General features: G+C 40.5%; 1 protein-coding gene across 3 annotated transcripts in view; it reads right to left on the bottom strand.

The window, feature by feature from the left end:
* The window catches only part of LOC130923695 (matrin-3), a 30,381-nt gene that overhangs the window by 1,829 nt on the left and 5,163 nt on the right, over window positions 1-23,389 (bottom strand). For all 3 annotated transcript variants that reach the window (XM_057849595.1, XM_057849596.1, XM_057849597.1), the window contains exons 10-19: window positions 13,616-13,740; window positions 13,231-13,549; window positions 9,164-9,235; window positions 9,006-9,105; window positions 8,920-8,936; window positions 8,725-8,847; window positions 8,527-8,655; window positions 5,048-5,173; window positions 4,831-4,961; window positions 2,817-3,216 (exon numbers count right to left, since the gene is read on the bottom strand). In XM_057849595.1, the coding sequence (XP_057705578.1) occupies window positions 2,817-3,216; window positions 4,831-4,961; window positions 5,048-5,173; window positions 8,527-8,655; window positions 8,725-8,847; window positions 8,920-8,936; window positions 9,006-9,105; window positions 9,164-9,235; window positions 13,231-13,549; window positions 13,616-13,740 (1,542 nt within the window). The remainder of the gene's footprint in view (window positions 1-2,816; window positions 3,217-4,830; window positions 4,962-5,047; window positions 5,174-8,526; window positions 8,656-8,724; window positions 8,848-8,919; window positions 8,937-9,005; window positions 9,106-9,163; window positions 9,236-13,230; window positions 13,550-13,615; window positions 13,741-23,389) is intronic.

Below are 23,389 nucleotides of genomic sequence, written 5' to 3'. Positions count from 1 at the left end.
GACCTGAACCCCGTAGAGAATCTGTGGGATATTGTGAAGAGGAAGTTGAGAGACAACAGACCCAACACCCAAGTCGCGGGTACTCCGGTGAGATGCCGATGTCACACCCCCGTACCGGTGCCCTATTTTCGGCTTGGACTCCAGCAGAGTCCGATGGCTCGATGCAGCCCTGGTGGCCATTATTCTTGCTTCATACTTGTATGCCATTGGCATAGTCACCTGCCACTCAAACATGCCCGAAGTAGCGTTGAAGTTGAATCTTTGTGTCAAAGTGATTCAATCGAAAAAGTGCCTTCAAAACTTTTTTCACTTAAAAAAAAAAGTGCCTTCAAAACTTTTTCCCCCCCAGTGGAAAAAGAAAACTTTTTGCTTTTCAAAGAAGGTGACACTTTTAATTATATATTTCAAATAAAAAAAAATATTTTCCAAAAAAATACATTTTTGCAAATGATTTTTTTCTTTCATTTAAAAGTTTTTTTTGACTGAAGCAACTTTTATTGGGATTGAATGATTTAGGTTTATGATTTATGTCCCCATAATATGGCTTATACTAAAAAAGGATTGCTTCAATCAAAGAAAACTGTTTCAATGAAAAATGGAAGTGTTCAAATGAGAATTTCTGAGTCTCAAATATTTTTTCACATTCAAACCTGTTTTTCTGCGATTGATTTTTAAAAAAATTTTGATTAAAGTGATTTTTCTTTTAAAAAAAAAAAAATATATTTTTTAAGCAACTTATTTTTAAATTGAATAATACACAAATGTCCTAGCCAAAATGTGGTCCAAACGCAAAATTACATTACTTCAATCAAAAATGTTTCAATAAAAAACTTCACTTAAATTTAAAAAAAAAAAAAAAAAAATCAAAGAAAAATAGTTTTCAAATACGTTTTTTTGAGTTTCAAATTTATTTTTGCTTTCAAACACATTTTTTTTGATTGAAGTGACTTTTTCTTCGATTGAAAATATTTATTTTGATTGAAGCAACTTTTTTTGATTGAATAATAAAGACACAAATCTACCTCCATAGTTTTGATTTTTCTTTTTTTTGCCAAAATCATCACTATTAAAACAATAAAAGGCTTGAACTACTTCAGTCGTGTGTAGGCATGTGCCGGTATGAGATTTTCACGGTACGATAACCGTGAGCAAAAATACCGCGGTTTTACGGTATCACGGTATTGCAATTATAGCTCCAAAATTTTGAGATGTATGGGTTTAAAAAAAAAAAAAAAATTTCATTGAACAGGATTTTTTTTCAAAACATATTTGTAAATTGGAACATGAATATAATGTGAAAATAAATAAATTAACACAAAATTACAAATATTTTATATAAAATTAAAATAAATAGAACCTAGACTATACCCACAGCCACAGCTCAAGCTGCTCAATATTAGAGTAAGAACAAAATTATTGCTATAAAAAGTAAAAAGACTTCTAAATAAAATTAAAAATATATACTGTATGACTTTTTTTGAGGGGGGAAGCTCAAGTGAAGTTTCGCGATTTTCAGCCACTGTGTCAACTCTAGTCTACATGATGCCATGCCTTTGTGTTAAAAAGAACAAAGAATTCATAAGTTAATAAGTTAGTTAAAAATGTATAAGTTAGTTTTATAAATGTTAAAATGCAAATATTGTTGAGGAAAGGTTTCATCTAAAAAAAAAAAAAAAAAAGTGAGGAGTGAGGAGTGAGACCTCCTTTCTCAATTAGCGATCTTTGACGCGATTCTTTTTCTTTCCCCCCTTCATTCAAGCTTTTCTCTCACTCAGCGGCTGTGAGACATAAAAGAAGCTGCTCTCCCAGTTTAGCCTAGGCTAACATTCATCTTTGTAAGTTTTAGTTAGTTTGTATATTGAATTTGAAATGAAAATGTGTGTTTTGTTTTTGGCGAACTTTTTAATGGTGCTACTGCTATCCTGTTGAACCTAATCACACGTGGAAAAATACAATTGCACAACGTTTTAAATGTATTCATTTGTATATTTCACCACGATTTGAGAGCTCAATAAATTGAAGAAAAGTACGCCTTGTGTTTCGAGGATTTGTTTTTGGGTTTGCTGGCTATTTAGCAGAATAGCGTCACTGACACTCACGGCAACGAACGGGAAGGGGTGAGTGCTGCCGCACCAAGCCACTTCGGCTGCATTATGGCACATGAAAAATAGCGAATACCGTACTAAGGTATGACGGAAAATTTTAGTGGTTTTGAAACCGCGACGTTTTCACACCACGGTAAACCGTGAAACCGGCACATGTCTAGTCGTGTGTAATGAATCTAAAATATACGCAAGTCGAATGTTTATCAGTACATTACAGAAAATAATGAACTTTATCAATATGCTATTTTTTTAGAAGAACTAGTAAATGGAGTTGGTGACATAATTTGCCAGATGACACAAAATGACAACCGTCATATGCATTCATTAATGCCCACGATAGTGTCATTTCATAATTATAACGGTCTATAGCAAACTTATGACACTGCTGTCAAACAATTTGTTACCTATGAACCCAAATAAATCAACAAATAAGCCACACTGGACGATAAGCCAAAGGATTCAAAATGAGGGGAAAAAGCAGCGGGTTATAGTCCAAAAATTAGCGCACATTTGTCTTGTACTTAATTAGCATTCTTTTTTAGCCCAAACGGTTATTTTATATTTGCTTTATTTTTCGGACAAAATTGCTGGTCTGTGGAAAAAGAAAAGCCGACATCACACCGGTCAGTGGATCAAAAAATGTTGAGGACCACTGCCGTAATGCATAGCTTTCACGAGAATCGCCCGACCGAACCCAAGAAGAAAACTCACGTCCTGGCCACCGTTCTGCTCCCTTTCCGGATCTGCGGGATCCTTCTCTGGAGTTTCCGGAAGCGTCTTTTGCTGAGGGCTCAGTGGCATGTCCTCATCCTCCTCGTTTGGACGTTCCGTTGGCTCCTCTTCCTCTCCGGGTTTCTTCTGTTTCTCTTCCTCATCCTCATGAGGTTTCTCGATCGACTCTTCTTTCTCCTCTTTCATCTTTTCTTCTTCCTCCTCCTGAGGCTTCTGCTCTTCGTCCTCTTGCAGTTTGGGTTCTTCCGTCGACTCCTCCTTTACTTCTTTTTGCTCATCCTCCTTAATTTTCTTTGCAGGGGGTTCCTCGTCGGGCTTGGAGGACTTGGGAGGAGAACTGCTAGTCGGGCCTTTCTTGGGAGCGCTTGGACATTTGTGTCTGGAGATTAAGAGCTGTGTTAGGGTTAGGTACTCTAAAAGGTAATACATTTTTGAATAGTATTATGACATAATACTCTGAAAGCAATGTAGTACTTCCTTCCTGTACGTAAGGACAAACCCTAGCAAAAAGTATGAATCACCAGTCTCTGACGAGCACTCACTCAGACATTTTATGATGTGGAACAAACGCGGATCAAAAGACCGAAAAAATGAATTTTGTCACATGAAAAAAATGCCCCATGGCAAAAAAAAAAAAAAAAAAAAAGAATTGGCAAAATCCATTTTGCCACATGGCAAAGAAAAAATCCACATAGTAAAAAAAATACGCCACATGGCAAAATCCATTTTTCCACATAGCAAAAAATGCCACATCGCAAAATCCATTTTGCCACATGGCAAAAAAATGCCACTTAGCTAAATCCATTCTGCCACATGGCAAAAAATGCCGCATTGGCAATATCTATTTTGCCACATGTAAAAAATAATTCCACATAGCAAAATTAAATGCCGCATTGGCAAAATCCATTTTGCCACATGGCAAAGAAAAAATCCACATAGTAAAAAAAAAAAAAAACGCCACATGGCAAAATCCATTTTGCCACATGGCAAAAAAATGCCACTTAGCTAAATCCATTCTGACACATGGCAAAAAAATACCACTTGGCAGAATCAATTTTGCCACATGGCAAAAAATGCCGCATTGGCAATATCTATTTTGCCACATGTAAAAAATAATTCCACATAGCAAAATTAAATGCCGCATTGGCAAAATCCATTTTGCCACATGGCAAAGAAAAAATCCACATAGCAAAAAAAAATGCCACATGAAAAAATCCATTTGCCACATAGCAAAAATATGCCACATGGCAAAATCCATTCTGTCACATGGCAAAAAAAAAATGCCACTTGGCGAAATCCATTTTGCCACACAGCAAAAAAAAAAAAAGGCACATGGCAAAATCCATTTTGCCATGTGGCAAAAAAAAATTTCCACATTGCAAAAAAATGCTACCTCGCAAAATCCATTTTGCCACGTGGCACAAATGCCACACCGCAAAAATGCCACACCGCAAAATCCATTTTGCCACATGGCAAAAAAAAGTCACATGGCAAAAAAATGCCGCATTGGCAAAATCTATTTTGCCACATGGCAAAATCAGTTTTGCCACATGGCAAATACCTTTTTTGGTTCTCGGTGTCGCTCAAACCTTTCGTATCTTGTTGCTCTGCCATCTTTGCAGAATTCGCACGAAAGCGTACGCATCGACTTCAGTTTTTATGATGACTCAGCACATTTGCTTTTTTTTTGTGTGTGTGGTAGGGTTCCCGCCACCCTCCTCAAAGTTAGTGCTGGTGAAAGTAATACAGACCCCCTCAAGACATAAAAGAGGTGTCATTCAACATATCACAAATGTGATGAAAATATTTTAAAAAGTTTGAAAAGTGACCTAGATTTGCTTTAAGTTTAAAAAAAAAGTTCTTCATCCACCACTGCTAAGAGTAAAGCTTTATATTACTTTATTAGTCCATGAAGAAATTGTGGGGATGCTTTGAAAAGAAACTCAATATTTAAAAAAAAAAAAAAAAATACTTCATGCCATTTAGGATTTACCCGTATTTGAGCTGCGTGTACTTCCTGCTGACGTAGATGAGAAGACGTCGACCGTGGAGTTTGGGTACGTTGGTTTTGTAGGCTTGGGCCATTTCTTCTGCCGCCTCCGGCTTCTCCATCTCCAAGAAGCACTGCGCACGCGGAAAAGTAGGCGAGCGGCTCGCAAACCCGGAGACGGCGGCGGAACGTAGGCCGACCCTACCGTCGCGGCGCTTACCTCTCTTCTATTGCGGTTCAGGAAGTACTTTTTGACTTTGCCGTAGGGCTCGGCCAGTTTGAGGACCTCCTGCTCTTCGTATTTGTTGGGCAGCTGGCCCACGTACACCACCCTGTTGGCGCCGCACTACGGCGACAGGAAGCCAGAGAGGTCAGCGTGACCATCGGTGTCACATGTATGTAGGACAAGATTTACTGCATTTCTGACACTTATGAAAAACAAAGCCATAATCGGGAGTGCTGCAACGATTAATCGATTAATTCCAGTAATTCGATTAGAAAAAAGTGTCGAAATTCATATTCGTTTAATTGGAGTGGCGTTGTAATGGTTTGTTTTGACAGCGTTTGCATTTTGTTTTTTTTATTTGAGTGGATACACTGCCCTCTAGTGGCAACAGTGAATACGACATAACTCATTGAACATGGCTAAATCCAGCAGCTCCCTTTTAAGACCAACATAAGGTATGTTTTTATTTAGGCTAATGTTTATTTAATACATTCGTAATTGGGTTTATAGGTATATTTAGTCCTGTTTTTTTTTTTTTTTGGGGGGGGGGGGGGGGGGGGAGTAATATGTGAATGCTTTTTTTATTTGGACATGAGAAGAAAAAAAAATCTGAACGATAATTTGAGATAACAGCAACAATGGTTAAGCCAATAATAATGATAATAATCAAGATGAGGAATTATTCATTGTAGGGCTGCAGCTATCGATTATTTTAGTCGTCGATTAATCGATGAACTAGTTAGTTCGAATAATCGAGTAATCGGATAAGGAACATCAACAATTAAAACACCTGGGCTGAGCCTCAAACGGTATAAAAAATAAATAAATGAGGATCTATGTAGAACAAAAGAACAATTGGCTAACTTACATAGCAAAAGTCCGCTAGCTTAAATGCTATAAAATGCTAACATTTTTTATTTATTCATTTTTTTACAATGCTCTTAACAAATGGTTCACATATTCCCACAAAAAAAAAACGGCTAAATATACCTATAAACTAAGTTACGAATGCATTGAAAAAACATTAGTATAACAAAAACATAGCTTATGTTGGTCTTAACAGGGAGCAGCTGGATTCAGCCATGTAAAATGAGGCAGACTAGAGGGCAGTGTTTCCACCCAAATCCAAACCAAATCCACCCTAAAAACTAAATGCAAACACTTTCAAAACAAACCATTACAATTCCACTTTAAACCTTGAGAGTCGAAGGACGCGCCGGCGCGTCCTCAGCGCACATCGTCTTTGAAGCGCCCTCACGTTTTAATTACGTCACCCACATGCTGTTGGTTGGTCTCGTTTTAAAGTGCGGAAGTTGCGGTTTACTCTTGTTATTATTTGAAGTCAATCGACCAACTAGAACGTGAGATATTGTCATTTAAGTTTTATAGTTTTATTGTCCTCTCAAAAAAACATTAAAACGCTGCATGGATCATTTGTTTATGTCTATATTTCCATCATTTCTTGTCCTTTTTCAAAACGGAAGCTCCATGAAAAAAACACAAATCAAACGAACCCTTTCGAAGTCACAGTGGAAGCACAAAATGCGTTTTTTTTTAAAATAAATATAACTGCCGTGCGAGGTTCCACCGAACGAGAGGGAGGAGTGTTCTGAAGCAGCGAGGTGGCGAGCGACGGCCGTATGGATCGAGCAACGACTTTGTGTGACTTTGAGAATGAACGGAAAACTAAATTTAGCACAAGCAATTGTGCTGTTTGATCAACTTGAGGAAGACGTTAGTCCAAATTTGTCGTCCTCGAGTGAAGATAGTGACGGATTTGAACACGTGGGTGACGCCATCGACGAGCAGAGGTAAGCCAACTCACTTTTTTTTTTTCATGTTGAAAACGTTTCTTTTGAAAGTTTCTTTTGATATTGCAAGACAAAGTTAATTTTGATGCAATATAAGTGTGTGTGTTTGTGTATATAATAATAAAATGTGCATATCAGATCAAAGTCGTACATGCACTGTGGGTATCCCAGGCAGGAATTTATAATTTGTGGTGTTCTTTCTATATGAAGATTAGGGATGTAGCACATATTCAGCTATGGTATTCTTTCTATTTTCATACATATAGATTTCCATTATTATTTATTGCTGTATATATTTTTATTTTATACTTTACTATTTTCATAAATACTGACTTTTTTTCATGTACATTTATAGTGACAATGAAAGTAAAGTGAAATGAAAATGGAAGGTTGGAAAGAGGACCGACACCCCATGGAAGTGTGAGCTGTGTGATGTGGCCCTGTGTCTAATTCCAGGACGAAACTGCTTTTCGGAGTGGCATGCCTGAAAAAAAATTAACTTGTTTATTGTAAATATTTTTGAAAATGCTTTTTTTTCTCCAATGTTATTTATATATATATATATATATATATATATTTTTTTTTTTTCCCCCACAATCAGTCTTCTCAATTTGTGTATATAAATGTGTGTTCAAGAAGCTTGATTGTGTGTACATAGTTTTCATCAGGTGATGGGCCGCAATACCTAAACTCATAAAGAGATGGCCTCTAAACACTTTTTGTGTTAGATGGTATATATTTTTTCACTGTTCTTCACTGTTTGGTCTGCTGTATATAACCTGTTTTGACTAGAGCATGTATAAAGGCAAAAAACGCCTATGGCTATACCTGTTGTTTATGTTGAATTGTCAAATATAAGACTATTTATTCTAAATTTTTTGGGTTGAATGTTCATCTTAACATGTTGAATAAATATTACAAAGTTTCAAAACGGTTCGTTACGCATGTTTGGTTGTCAATTGGACATCAATATTAAAAATTTTGACAAAGCGATTTTGGAATTTTTGGTCTTTTTGGGCCCAAAATGATGATTTATAATTGGTCAGTGAAGGAAACAACAGTTTGGACATGAAGTTCAAGGTGTCATAAAAAAGGGACCAAACCAGGCCATCATAAACAATTCTTTCTTTGAAATATAAAGGCAACTTCAAAGGCATGCAAAATCAGACAAAATAGGCCCAGACCTTAAAGGGTTAAACGAATACTCGAAGCAACAAAATTTAATTCGAATCTTATTTTGTAATCGAATACTGGAGTTATTCGATTAATCGTTGCAGCCCTAATTCATTGTGTCCAAAAGGGAGTAGGATGAAGCATTTGCTTATTAAAACCTACCCCCCATTTCTATTCCTTAAGTCACATCCTATCACTCATGGTTGAGGTTTACCCATGATGACAATTACAGGCCTCTCTAATATTTTCAAGTGGGAAAATTTGCACAATTAGTGCTTGACTAAATATTTATTAGCCACACTGTAAATATGTTTTTGGGACACTAAAACAATTAAAAACAGAAGGTATTTATACGTTTTTGGGAGCAAATGAGTTAATGATTGGCACTGATGTAAAATGGCCGATAACTGATCACGACTGTCCCGTTTTGGCTCCAAGGGTTTGACAATGATTATGAGCGCGACACCGGCCAGTCAAGGCCGTTCTCACCTTAATGGTCGGATAGGTCATCGAGTGCGTGACCCTAACCTGGCGCCCGCACACGGAGGCCATCACGTTGCCGTTGTAGAATTTGGCCATGGCCCGGGCTTCCTCTTCGGTGGCGAACTGAAGGAACGCCTGGCGGGAAACGGGCGGCGCGTTAGTCGCGGCGTCACCGACGCGGAGACTCCCACGCGGCGACACTACCTCGGGCCTCCAGTCCAGGACCAGATGTTTGACCACCTTCCCGAAGGGCGTCGCCAGCCCCAGCAGCTCGTCCAGGTATTTGTATCCTCGTCTGAAGCCCAGGATGTTCACCACGCGCATTCCCTAACGGGAAGAAAAGTTCACGTCACTTCCGACGGCTTCCGCTCGACGGACTCCGGCGACGCCGAGACGTACCCCCTTCCTGGACGGGTCTGCGGAGGAGAAGAGAAAGACTGAGCGACACCGCCGCGACGGTCACGGAAGCGAGCTCGGCGGCTTACCGATACCGTCGGACTGTCCTTGATCTTCGGCTTCTTTCTCGTCATCGGGCAGTTCGTCCAGCGTCACAAAGTCCTCCATGTTCTCCAGGAAGTCCTCATCCTGAGCCGACCGGAAGGTTTAGCGCGCTGTCCGTCCGTCTAAGGCAAAAAAATCTTACCTCCTCCGCGCTGTCCGCCGCCTCCATCTCATCCACCGGCCCTTCATCCTTCACGTTTTCAGCGGAGGGAGCCTGTGAAGAAGTTTCCTTACAATACAAAACGCGATACAAGGCTCACGATAACGATCTCACGATATGACCGATAAATGGGCCAAAACCAATGAAATGCTAAAAAAAAATCAACAAGAAGTGACCCACGAATGCCAAAATCATCAGAACGTGACCAGTACATGTGCCAAAGTCAACAGGAAGTGACCCAAAATCGAAGTGACCGGTGAATGCAATAAAATCAACAGGAAGTAACCCAAGATGGCGTCAAACTTAAAGTGACCGGTAAATGCGCCAACGTCAACAGGAAGTGGCCCAAAATCGAAGGGAAGTGACCGATAAATGAGCCAAAACAAACAAAATGCTTAAAAATCACCAGGAAGTGACTCAAAATAAAAGAAGTGACAGGTAAATGTGTCAAAGTTGACAAGAAGTGACCAAAAATCAACTGGAAATGACCGGTAGACGCGGCCAAATTCAACAAAATGCACACAAAAAAAAAAAAAAAAACGAGAAGTGACCCATGATTGTGTCAAAATTAAAAGGAACAGACCGGTAAATGCGCCAAAGTCAACAAGAAGTGACCCAAAATTGAATGGAAGTGACCGGTAAATTCGCCAAAACCAATAAATTGCACAAAAATCAACAGGAAGTGACTGTTAAATGTGCCAAAGTCAACAGGAAGTAATCCAAAATAAAAAGGAAAAAATAGGTAAGACTGCCCCAAACCCAAAATGCACACAGAAAAAAAATAAGTGACCCACGAATGCCAAAATCAACAGACTAACCGGTAAATGTGCCAACGTCAACAGGAAGTGACCCAAAATTGAAGGGAAGTGACCGATAAATGGGCCAAAACCAATGAAATGCTCAAAAATCTACAAGAAGTGACCCACGAATGCCAAAATCAGAGCATGACCGGTACATGCGCCAAAGTCAACAGGAAGTGACCCAAAATCGAAGTGACCAGCGAATGCAATAAAATCAACAGGAAGTGGCCCAAAAACAACAGAAAGTGACCTGTTAAATTGACCCAATTCAACAAAATGTGCACCCAAAAAAACCCCAAAAACAAATCAATAAGAAGTGACCCACGAATGCCAAAATCAACACAGAGTGACCGGTAAATGCTCCAAAGTCAACAGGATGTGACCCAAAATCGAAAGGAAGTGATCAGGTAAATGCACCAAAATCAACAAATGCAAAAAAAAATCAACAGGAAGTGACTCATGATGGCGTCAAAATTAAAGTGACCAGTAAATGCACCAATGTCAACAGGAAGTGACCCAAAATCGAAGGGAAGTGACCGATAAATGAGCCAAAACAAACAAATTGCTTAAAAATTACAAGGAAGTGACCCGAAATAAAAAGGAAGTGACAGGTATATGTGCCAAAGTCGACAAGAAGTGACCCAAAATCAACAGAAAGTGACCGGTAGGTACAGCCAAATTCAACAAAATGCACATAAAAAAAGCCAAAAAAAAAAAAAAAAAAAAATCAACATGAGTGACAGTGACCCATAATTGTGTCGAAATTAAAGAGGCCGGTAAATACGCCAAAGTCAACAGGAAGTGACTCAAAATCGAAGGAGAGTGACCTGTAAATGCGCCAAAACCAAAAAAATGCTCAAAAATCAACAGGAAGTGACCCAAAACAAAAAAACTGACCGGTAAATGCGCCAAAATCAACAGAGTGACTGGTAGATGCTCCCCAATTCAACAAAATGCGCAAAATCAACAAAGGTGACCCATGACCGCATCAAAATTAAAAGGAAGTGACCAGTAAATGCGCCAAAGTCAACAGGAACTTGTCAAGAAGTGACCCAAAATCGAAGGGAAGTGACCCGTAAATGCGCCAAAGTCAACAGCAAGTGACCCAAAATTGAAGGGAAGTGCCCGGTGAATGCTCCAAAACCAACAAAATGCACGAAAATCAACAGGAGATGGCTCATGATTGTGCCAAAATTAACAGGAGGTTAGCGGTAAATGTGCCATAGTCAACAGGAATTGACCCAAAATAAAAAGTAACAGGTAAATGCGCCAAAAATCAACAGAGAGTGACCGGTAAATGCGCCCCAATTCAACAAAATGCACAAAAGTCAACAGGGATTGACCCAAAATCAAAAGGAAGCAACTGTTAAATGCGCCAAAGTCAGAAGGAAGTGACCCAAAATCGAAGGGAAGTGACCAGTCAACAAGAAGTGAAAGGTAAATGATCAACAGAGTGACCGGTAAATGCGCTAAAGTCAACAGGAAAAAGACCCATTATTGACTCAAAATTAACAGGAAGTGACCGGTAAATGGGCCCAAAACCAACAAAATACTCAAAAATCAACAGGAAGTGGCCCATGATTAGTTCAAAATTAACAGAAAGTGACCTGTAAATGTGCCAAAGTCAACACGAAGTGACCCAAAATAAAAAAGGAAGTGACAGGTAAATGTGCCAAAATGAACAGAGAGGGACCGGTAAATGTGCCAAAGTCAAAATAAATGACCCAAAATTAACAGGAAGTGACCCAAAATCAACAGGAAGTGACCGGTAGATGCAGCCAAATTCAACAAAATGCACCAAAAACAAGTGACCCACGATTGCGTTAAAATTAAAAGTGACCGTTAAATGCACCTACGTCAACAGGAAGTGACCCGATTTCAACAGGACGTGTCCCTGAAATGTCCCCAAATTGACCTAAAGTGATATGACATTAATAAGAAGTGTCCCTCAAATGTCCCCAGATCAACAGTACGTGACCTGGTATCAACAGGAAGTGTCGCCCAAATGTCCTAAGATCAACAGGAAGTGACCCCAATTCAAAGAAAAGTGAACAGTGAATGCCGCCAAAATCCATCAGGAAGTGACCTGATAACAACAGGACGTGTCCCCCAAATGTCCCCAGATCAACAGGAAGTGACCCGATATCAATAGGACGTGTCCCCGAAATGTCCCCAAATCAACAAGAAGTGACACGGTTTAAACAGGACACGTCCCCGAAATGTCCCCAAATAAACATGAAGTGACCCGGAAATATATCCAAATAAACAAGAAGTGACCCAGTATCAATAGGACGTGTCCCTGAAATGTCCCCAAATCAACAGGAAGTGACCCGATATCGACATGACGTGTCACCAATACGTCCACAAATCAACAGTAAGTGACCCGATTTCAACAGGACATGTCCCCAAATCAACAATAAGTGACCCGATATCAATAGGACGTGTCCCTGAAATGTCCCCAAATCAACAAGAAGTGACACGGTTTAAACAGGACACGTCCCCGAAATGTCCCCAAATAAACATGAAGTGACCCAGAAATATATCCAAATCAACAATAAGTGACCCGATATCAATAGGACGTGTCCCCGAAATGTCCCCAAATAAACATGAAGTGACCCGATATCAACAGGACGTGACTGATACGTCCACAAATCAACAGGAAGTGACCAGATTTTAACAGGAGGTGTCCCTGAAATTTCCACAAATCAACGGGAAGTGACCAGATATCAACAGGACGTGTCACTGATATGTCCACAAATCAACAGTAAGTGACCCGATGTCAACAGGAAGTGTCCCTGAAATGTCCCCAAATCAACAGGAAGTGACCCAATATCAACAGGACGTGTCACCGATATGTCCAAAAATCAACAGTAAGTGACCCGATTTCAACAGGACGCGTCCCCAAAATGTCCCCAAATCAACAATAGGTGACCCGATATCAATAGGGCGTGTCCCCGAAATGTCCCCATATCATCGGGAAGTGACTTAAGGACAACGGGATTTGTCCCCGAAATATCCACAAATCAACAGGAAGTAACCTGATTTCAAAAGGACATGTCTCCAAAACTTCCCCAAATCAACAGGACGTTTCCCTGAAATGTCCCCAAATCAACATTAAGTGACCTGTTGAACAGGACGTGTCCCCAAAATGTCCCCAAATCAACAGGAAGTGACGGAGCGTCACAGAAAATAACTGAGAATCACTGCCTTAAACAAACAGCACAGCACAAAGTCAGCGGACCACGTCACCTTCTTTTGAACGCTGCTGCCGTCGTCCTCCCGTCCCTCGGTCTCCTCTCCCTCCTGGCTCGGTTTTTCTTCCCCGTCTGTAGTCTTCTCATCCTGAGGCTCCTCCTTTTCCTGTTCCTCTTGCTCCCCTTCCACCACCCCGGCCACTTCCTCGCCGTCTTCTGACCCCGATTTGCCGGCGTTCTCCTCGTCTCGGCTCCTGGAGCGGGACCGTGACCGGGACTGGGACTGAGATCGGGAGCGAGACCGGGACCTTTTCCTTTTGTCTCCGGTCCTCCGAGCTCTCCCTCCGCCCACGTCCTTCTGTCTGCGGTTGATGCTGAGCGGGTAACAAAGCAAAAAGGTGAAGCGCCGGTCCCGGCGACGTGGCGTCCAACGGACTCACTTGAGCGTCTTGTACTTGGCGCAGATGTTGAGGTGGATGTTCCGTCCGTTGATCGTGAGCGGGTTGACCGTGTAGTATTTGACCATCATCTCGGCGTCCTCGCAGCTTCCCAATTGGACGAACGCCTGGAAGATGAGTGGATATAATAGCACAACTGTTATGTTCACTGGGTGACGACCGTTCGTATAAAAGGTCAACTGACATATTGGCTGGCCGATATGTGGATTGTTTCTTTTCAAGATCGACCGATATAATTGGAGAACTAGTATGGTCACTGTTTGGGCAGTGATGATCACAACCGATATATCGGGCCGATACATGGATGATTTTCCTCAAAATTGGCCAATATGAGCCAGTAGGATACAGGGATTCCCCTATATTCAACAGATTGTGGCGCACCGCCACACTAATATGAAAGCCGCCACGCCTGGCAAATGAGATGTATTTTATTTATTTATTTAAATAAAAAAAAATTTTTAAGGCCGCTTCAAACTTGCGGCAGCCGAGTGGGAGGAGTTCAGCGGACACCTATTCATTGTGTATTGTAGCCTAATGTTCGTAACTATGCAGGCCCCCCCTTAAGAGACGCAAGGGGAACGAGTAGGAAGAATGGGAGAACGAGCGAGATAGCGAGAGATAGCGGTCGCATGTCGTAGCAGCCCGCTGTTATTTTGTTATTGTTTTTCTTTATTATTGTTACCACAATAAAGTGGGTAAGCAAATACAGACTTCTCTCCTTCTTGCCCATATCCGGGGCATTACAATAATTTGGATCGGACTTTTCGGCGAAAGTGAGCGGTGGACGGCCGTCTTGGACGGAAAGCAAACTTTGACTAACTTGCGCTGAGAGACTGCGGAGAGGCGGGGCCCAAAATAAAGCCTTGCTCTATTTTCAGAGCGTTGGTCACAGTAAACATTTTATCAGTTCAAGCAGAGTAAAATGATACATATTCACGGTACAAGAACGTCGTTTCTGGTTCCATCGATTGGTAAGAAAAGGCTGTTTGTACGAGTGACGTGTGGGCGCTCCCGTCAGGGGGGACATTTCACGTGGAGTGGCTATTTTTCGGCACAACACCGGCGCGCCAACTTCAGACAATTACGGCTGACGAAACTTTGATAAATGCGCCCCCCCACCCAAATTTCGCGAGCTCTGGGACACTCGAAAAATGACTCTCATACCTCTCCTTGCTAAGTTAATGGTACCTCGACGTGCCTTTGTGTGGAAATTTAGTTTACGAACAACGGGGAAAAAACTATTCACCTTCTCACCGAATCAAGTAAAACTCTTTACACGGCTATTAGAATTCCCCCAGTGCTCTAAATGGGTCAGTTGACAGAAGGACTGTTATTGTTGTGGTAATGTAGTACTTATGAGGGTCAAATAAAAGGAAAAAGGAGGACTACGACGGTGGTCTGCAACCCGCGGCTCTCGGGCCGCATGCGGCTCTTTAGCGATGCTTCGGAGCTTTTTTTTTTTTTTTTTTTTTTTTTTTTTAATGGAAAAAGATGGGGGAGGGAAATATATTTTTTTGTTTTAATAGGATTTCTAGGAGGACAAACATGACACAAACATTCTTTCAATTCATTAATATTGTAATGAAGTTAAACTTGTGGTGGCATAGTACAACAGAGTAGTCACGTGGTGCGTCATTCTCTATAGGATCCACTGCAGGGAAAATAAACATTTAATCATGAAGGCTAATTACGTATTTCTAGCCAACTTAGTCATTTCTATAGTAGGCTAATATAGCTAGTATCGATAATTATAAGGCTTGTACAAGGCTTTTAATTTTTTGTGGCTCCAGACATACTGTATCAGTTTTTTTTTTTTGTTTTTTTGGGGGTCAAATATGGCTCTTTCATCAGTTTGGGTTGCCAACCCTGAGTCACTACGAGATGTAAGTCGTACTATTGCCACGAGAAAAAAAGTCGCATTAGTACATCGGGTAACGTAGCTGTAATCAGCTACGCATTTTACATACATGTACTGTAGCTGAGAGGTACAACATTAGCCTGGCTAATGAAATATTTCAAATATATCTTTGTTATGGTTCTTCTTGGGGGAAAAAATGAAGAAAAAAAAATTCGCTGTGGCACGACATGGTGAGGCTGTCCGACTCCGATGCAGCCCACCACCACAGCTTCAAAAAATCCTAGGGGAAACACTGGGATAGGATGTGGATTCCCCCCCTCCCCCCCCCCCCAATCTCGACTGATATCAGCTGATATCAATATATATATAGCCGATAAAATAGTACAACTGGTATATTCATTGTTTTGGCAGTGATTATCACGACCAATATATCGGGCCGATTTATATCGGCCCACTGCCGATGTCTAAAGCCGATTTTGTAAGCCAATATTAGAAGTTCAATATATATTGGCTGGCTGATATATGGATTTTTTTGCTTCCCCCAAGATCGACCGATATATCGACCGATATATCGATGTCTAAAGCTGATTTTGTAAGCCAATATTAGAGGTTCAACATATATTGGCTGGCCAATATATCTGGCCGATATATGGATTTTTTCACCCAAGATCGACTGATATCAGCCGATATATTGATGTCTAAAGCCAATTTTGTAAACCAGTATAAAAGATTATGTATTGGCTGGCCGATATGTGGATTTTTTTCCAAGATCAACCGATATATGGATGTCTAAAGCCAATTTTGTAAGCTAATATTACAGGTTCAATATGTATTGGCTGGCCGATGTGTGGATAAAAGATCGACCGATTTATCAATGTCTAAAGCAGATTTTGTAAGCCAAAATTTAAGGTTCAATATATATTGGCTGGCTGATATATCGGGCCGATATGTGGAACTCCCCCCCCCCACCCCCCAAGATCGACTGATATCAGCTGCTATATCAATGTCTAAAGCCGATTTTGTGAACCAGTATTAAAGGTTCATTATGTATTGGCTGGACGATATGTGGATTTTTTCCCCAAGATATATGTGGATTTTTCCCCCCCAAGTTCGACCGATTTATCAATGTCTAAAGCCGATTTTGTAAGCCAATATTAGGGGTTCAATATATTTTGGCTGGCTGATATATCAGGCCGATATATGGATTCACCCCCTCCCAAGATCGACTGATATAAGCCGCTATATCGATGTCTAAAGCAGATTTTGGAAACCAGTATTAAAAGTTCATTATGTATTGGCTGGCCAATATGTGGATATTTTTTTCCCCAAGATCGACCAATAAACCTATGTCTAAAGCCAATTTTGTAAGCCAATATTGGAGGTTCAATATGTATTGGCTGATACAGTGCCTTGCAAAAGTATTCGGCCCCCTTGAATCTTGCAACCTTTCGCCACATTTCAGGCTTCAAACATAAAGATATGAAATTTAATTTTTTTGTCAAGAATCAACAACAAGTGGGACACAATCTTGAAGTGGAACAACATTTATTGGATAATTTAAACTTTTTTAACAAATAAAAAACTGAAAAGTGGGGCGTGCAATATTATTCGGCCCCTTTACTTTCAGTGCAGCAAACTCACTCCAGAAGTTCAGTGAGGATCTCTGAATGATCCAATGTTGTCCTAAATGACCGATGACGATAAATAGAATCCGCCTCTGTGTAATCAAGTCTCCATATAAATGCACCTGCTCTGTGATAGTCTCAGGGTTCTGTTTAAAGTGCAGAGAGCATTATGAAAACCAAGGAACACACCAGGCAGGTCCGAGATACTGTTGTGGAGAAGTTTAAAGCCGGATTTGGATACAAAAAGATTTCCCAAGCTTTAAACATCTCAAGGAGCACTGTGCAAGCCATCATATTGAAATGGAAGGAGCATCAGACCACTGCAAATCTACCAAGACCCGGCCGTCCTTCCAAACTTTCTTCTCAAACAAGGAGAAAACTGATCAGAGATGCAGCCAAGAGGCCCATGATCACTCTGGATGAACTGCAGAGATCTACAGCTGAGGTGGGAGAGTCTGTCCATAGGACAACAATCAGTCGTACACTGCACAAATCTGGCCTTTATGGAAAAGTGGCAAGAAGAAAGCCATTTCTCAAAGATATCCATAAAAAGTCTCGTTTAAAGTTTGCCACAAGCCACCTGGGAGACACACCAAACATGTGGAAGAAGGTGCTCTGGTCAGATGAAACCAAAATTGAACTTTTTGGCCACAATGCAAAACGATATGTTTGGCGTAAAAGCAACACAGCTCATCACCCTGAACACACCATCCCCACTGTCAAACATGGTGGTGGCAGCATCATGGTTTGGGCCTGCTTTTTTTCAGCAGGGACAGGAAAGATGGATGCAGCCAAATACAGGAACATTCTGGAAGAAAACCTGTTGGTATCTGCACAAGACCTGAGACTGGGACGGAGATTTATCTTCCAACAGGACAATGATCCAAAACATAAAGCCAAATCTACAATGGAATGGTTCAAAAATAAACGTATCCAGGTGTTAGAATGGCCAAGTCAAAGTCCAGACCTGAATCCAATCGAGAATCTGTGGAAAGAGCTGAAGACTGCTGTTCACAAACACTCTCCATCCAACCTCACTGAGCTCGAGCTGTTTTGCAAGGAAGAATGGGCAAGAATGGCAGTCTCTCCATGTGCAAAACTGATAGAAACATACCCCAAGCGACTTGCAGCTGTAATTGGAGCAAAAGGTGACGCTACAAAGTATTAACGCAAGGGGACCGAATAATATTGCACGCCCCACTTTTCAGTTTTTTATTTGTTAAAAAAGTTTAAATTATCCAATAAATTTTGTTCCACTTCACGATTGTGTCCCACTTGTTGTTGATTCTTGACAAAAAATAAAAATTTTATATCTTGATGTTTGAAGCCTGAAATGTAGCGAAAGGTTGCAAGGTTCAAGGGGGCCGAATACTTTTGCAAGGCACTGTATATCAAGCCCGATATATGGATGATTTTTCCCAAGATCGGCCGATAGGAGGCGGGATTTTCAAAGGCCGATACAAGCTTTTTTTTTTCTTTTTTTTTTTTTTATTTGGCCCATTGCTTATGTCTAAAGTCAATTTCCTAAGTCGATATTTAAGGCTGATGTACTTTTTTTCTTTAGGCACGTTCATTATTAAATAGTCATTATATAAATGTCTTTATTAGAGGTTCAATATATATTCAGGCATGAAAATGGGTCAGGGGTTAAAAAGGTGAGAAGGGTGTGGAGGAAATATGTTCCAGTACACTGTATTGTACACCCCAACAAAATATTGAGCTCTGTCGACCCACACTGTTTCAGCAGGGCCGTGCAGAGACCGGTGGAGGGGTGGGTGCTCGTAGATCAAAAGGGGCACATGAACAAGTATTTAATACACCTTAAAACAACATAACTTCAATTTTAACCAGCTTTAGATAATAATTGGCTGCGACTGTGACATACTTTAATTGGGAGGGTGCAACAGTGAATAGAAATCAAAACTGTCATCCACACTTTCTGGCTGTGACTCAGTCAGTCTGCCTCTTTTCTTCCTTCAACCTCTGCATCAAAACTTCCTTCCTCAACTTGTTCATCTGAGAACAAACCACATCAGATGGTCACTGAGCCACCAACAGCACAGTTTTCTTAAAACTATTATTTCATTATTATCCATACTTAACTCTAGCACCTAATGATTAATAAAGCAATGGCATAAAAATCTTATAGAAAAATAACATTGTAATTGTGTTTATAATTGGATTTAATACCCGACAATCCTTGCAAACTTGTTCTTACCAGGTCTGCTATTCACCCAGCTGATGAGGTATCCACTGCCTTTAGCAGCCTCATCTAACTCCTTTTTTTATCCCTCAATCTCCCTTCCCTACGACGCATGTCTATGTAATGAAATATAAATATTTAAAAAAAACAGACTCCCCTGTGGCTTTTAGTTTTAAAGCTTTCTTAATTTCTTTCTCACTCAATAAAGATGGAGTGTTTTTATTATTCAATCAAAAAACAAAGTTACTTCTATCAAAAACAAAGTTGCTTCAATCAAAATACAGTATATACTTTTAATCCCAAAAAGTAGCTTCAATTAAAAAAAAAAAAAAAGTTTTTGATTGCAATAATAAATTTGAGACAAAAAAAGCATTTGAAAACTATTTTTCTTGATTGAAACAAATTTTTCCATTTAAGTAATGTTTTGCGTTTGGGCCACATTTTGGCTAGGACATTTGTGTCTTTATTATTCAATCAAATAAGTTGCTTCAAACAAAAAAATATATATAAAAAGAAAAACTTTGCACATGTGCCAATCACCGTTTACCAAAGCCTGTGAGGGTTTGAGTAGACTCACTATGAAGCTTTTAATAAAGCCAAGCATTTTCTAACTACTTTATTCTTGTTTAAAAATAATTCGGTGGGGCAGTAACATGTCCCAAGCCATGTTAAAACTTATCATAATTCTTACATTTTGAAGTGCTTGAAAACCATTTATAAATAATACTTTGGTGAAAAAAGTGAAAAAACATGTCTTATATATATATGTATCTTTTTTCCAATGTAAAATCTGAATAAATGCAATAAACACGCACAAAAAAATGGGGGGCGGGGGGTGTGGGCGCTACTTCGCGGTTTTCACTTATTGCGGCGGGTTCTGGTCCCCATTAACCGCGAAAAACGAGGGATCCCTGTATTTCTGAAAAGCTTTAAGAAGCAGGACTCATTCCCACCACTCGTCGGGCCGCTGTTGTGCCGACAACGGCCGTCAGCTCAAATCCAAGCCGAAAATAACGCGTCTCCGGCGGACGACGGGAGCGATGTGAGGCGCCCCCTCCATCCGAGAGAATGCCGCTTAATTTGACTCAACAGTGTGTTTCTTCGTTTATATTACCGCTAAATACACAAGCTTGACGCCAATTTAACTGGAGCTATTTTTTTTCATGGGAGATTTGGCTAGCTCTGGCAGTGTTCAACGCAAGCTGCAACGAATGGCAGTAACTTTTTTATATCGCAAAACGTGAAAACGATTGAAACCATTACTCACCAAATTCAATCTGCTGGCAAATACAGGCAAGTGTGTATGCTGCGCTCTGGTCTGCCCCGATGTGGATAAGGCCTGCTTTTTGTTTTCGCTGCTTTGCAATGCAACCGAAGGCTCTCCGAGCACTCCATGTACACGCGTAAGGAGTGCGCGCGTTTGGAATAATGGAACGCAGCTTGGGCCGATGATTGGTTCTCGTCAGCGAAGCATCTAGAAGGATTTGCTGACTGTGTTCTTAAGTGCTCAGTTTACGTACTAAGTTAATCACATGATGATAATAATAATAATTAAATAAAACCTCCCGACCCCCCCCCCCCTCCTCCCAAAAAGAATTTCTCCTCGGATCTACGCAATTCACGTAGGTCGCCCTTTTTGACTTCAAAACGGCGAATTTCGCCGAAAGGTGAGAGATTTTCATGCCTGTATATTGGCTGGCCGATATATCGGGCTGATATGTGGATCCCCCCGCCCCCAGATTGACCGATATCCGCTGATATATGACATATCATACGAGCTATTCTAGTATGTTCAATGTTTGGCCGGTGATGATCTTGACTGATTGATATATCGGCCCGGTGAACATCTGGTAGATGAGTGAAGTTTATTGTCAATATAACAGCAAAACTTCTGTTCACCGTTTGGGTGATGATCTTTCGTATAAAGGTCAACCGGTGTATTAGCTGGCTGATATGTGGATTTTTGTTTCTTTTTCAAGATCGACCGATTTCAGCTGATGTGTAACTGGTATGGTTACTGTGTGGGTAGCGATCTAATGGAGCTCGACCGATATATCGGGCCGATATATGGATTATTTTTCTCAAGAATGGACAATATGAGCCAATAGGATAGGATGTGGGATTTTCAAAGAACGATACAGATTAAAAAAAAAAAAAATTTAATAAAAATCGGCCCATTGCCGATGTCTAAGGCCGATTTCGTAAACCAATATTTAAAGAGATGTACTTTTTTAAAAGCACGTTCATTATAAAAGGAAACACTCATTATACAAGAAACTGCAATTTCTGTAAAAATTACTCTGGGGCTTTGCTGTGTGGAGATACAGATCTTAGCCCCGCCCAGGTTGGTTTGGGGACAGTATCAGGTCACTTCCTGGTGATTTGGGGACATTTGAGGGACGCGTCCTGATCATATCAGGTCATTTGGGCGTCCTGTACTCATCATATGAGGTCATTTGGGGGGCGTGTCCTGGTCATATAAGGTCATTTGGGGGCGTGCCCTGGTCATATCAGGTCATTTGGGGGGCGTGTCCTGATCATATTGTGAGAGAATTTATTCATGCTTAATACACAAACATTATACATTATATGTTGAATGCTTTTGTTATGCTTGCATGAGATTATAGCATAGAGTATCATTGTTAGAATAATCTGTGTAATCTTTTTCAGTGGGCCTTCTCATGGCCTTGACGATTGTAGACGGAGTCAATATGCCCAAATATGGACTGTCATGTTCCTGTTGTTTCCAATATGCCCTGAATGAGTACAATATAGCAACTGTGGCTTATCAAACTTCTTCCTGGCCACAGCTGCTGATTCAAGGTTGTAGCTTGGGGTGGTTTTCCCCTATGAGAGATGTTTTTCTGTAACTTGAGATTTTTTTACTAACTTTCGATTTCGTTTCTATGGTGTTAACCCATAAATAGAGGCATGTCCTGTATCTCTCTTTTGACCACATGCGGAGAGGCACTTTGTGTATTATTCCGTGTCTGTACCCAAGAGCTCTTGAACTAAACCTTCGAAGAAAATCAATCCATGGTTGTGGTTGTATTTATTTCTCTAATCTAGCTATCTGGGTAACACTTGTCTTGGAGTTCAAACTTGAGTTTCCCTGACACATATGAGGTCATTTGGAGAGATTTGGGGGCGTGTCCTGGTCATATCAGGTCATTAGGGGACATTTTGGGGGCGTTACTAGGTCATATCAAGTCATTTGGGGACATTTGCTTTTTTTGCCATTGAAAATGAGTGGGAAATTTGGACGTCCATGGCTGTCAATGGCACTAACTTACATTTGCGTCAACGGAATCCAAGTACATTGGTATCAATAGAACCAACAAACATGGCCGTCAATTGCATTAAACAAAGTAAATGGCATTGAAAACGAATGGGAAATTCGGACGTCCATGGATGTCAATGGCATCGACATCCATATGTGTCAATGGAATCCAAGTACATCGGCATCAAGAGAATGGATATGACATGGCCGTCAATAGGCATCTGTCTAAATTAGCCTCAATGCAATGTTAATGCCATTGGAAATAAATGGGAAATTTGGACGTCCATGGCCGTCAATGGCATCGACTTCCATATGCGCCAATAGAATCGGGGACATTTGGGGGATACTTCCTATTGAAATCTGTTCATTTCCAATTGATTTGGGGACATTTGTTCTTTTTTGCCATTGGAAATAAATGGGAAATTTGGACGTCCATGGCCGTCAATGGCATCAACTTCCATATGCGTCAATAGAATCGGGGACATTTGGGGGATACTTCCTATTGAAATATGTTCATTTCCAATTGATTTGCGGACATTTGTTCTTTTTTGCCATTGAAAATAAATGGGAAATTTGGACGTCCGTGGCCGTCAGTCTATTTCAGAGGTTCAAAATTTCTTCTTCTTTTGTAACACTGGCCACTAGGTGGTGCAAAATCACAATGAACAAAGATAATATTTGTAGCATCTTTATCATTCACTTCCTGTTGATTTTGGCGCAATTACCGGTCACTTCCTGTTGATTTTGGGTCACGAATTGAAGTCTACTAGTGGGAAAAACTCAATTCAGC

Source organism: Corythoichthys intestinalis, chromosome 11 (genome assembly GCF_030265065.1).
Source record: "Corythoichthys intestinalis isolate RoL2023-P3 chromosome 11, ASM3026506v1, whole genome shotgun sequence".
Classification (NCBI taxonomy): Eukaryota; Metazoa; Chordata; class Actinopteri; order Syngnathiformes; family Syngnathidae; genus Corythoichthys; species Corythoichthys intestinalis.
Note: the sequence above shows the minus strand (reverse complement) of the source record. Positions and strands in the feature narration are given on the sequence as shown.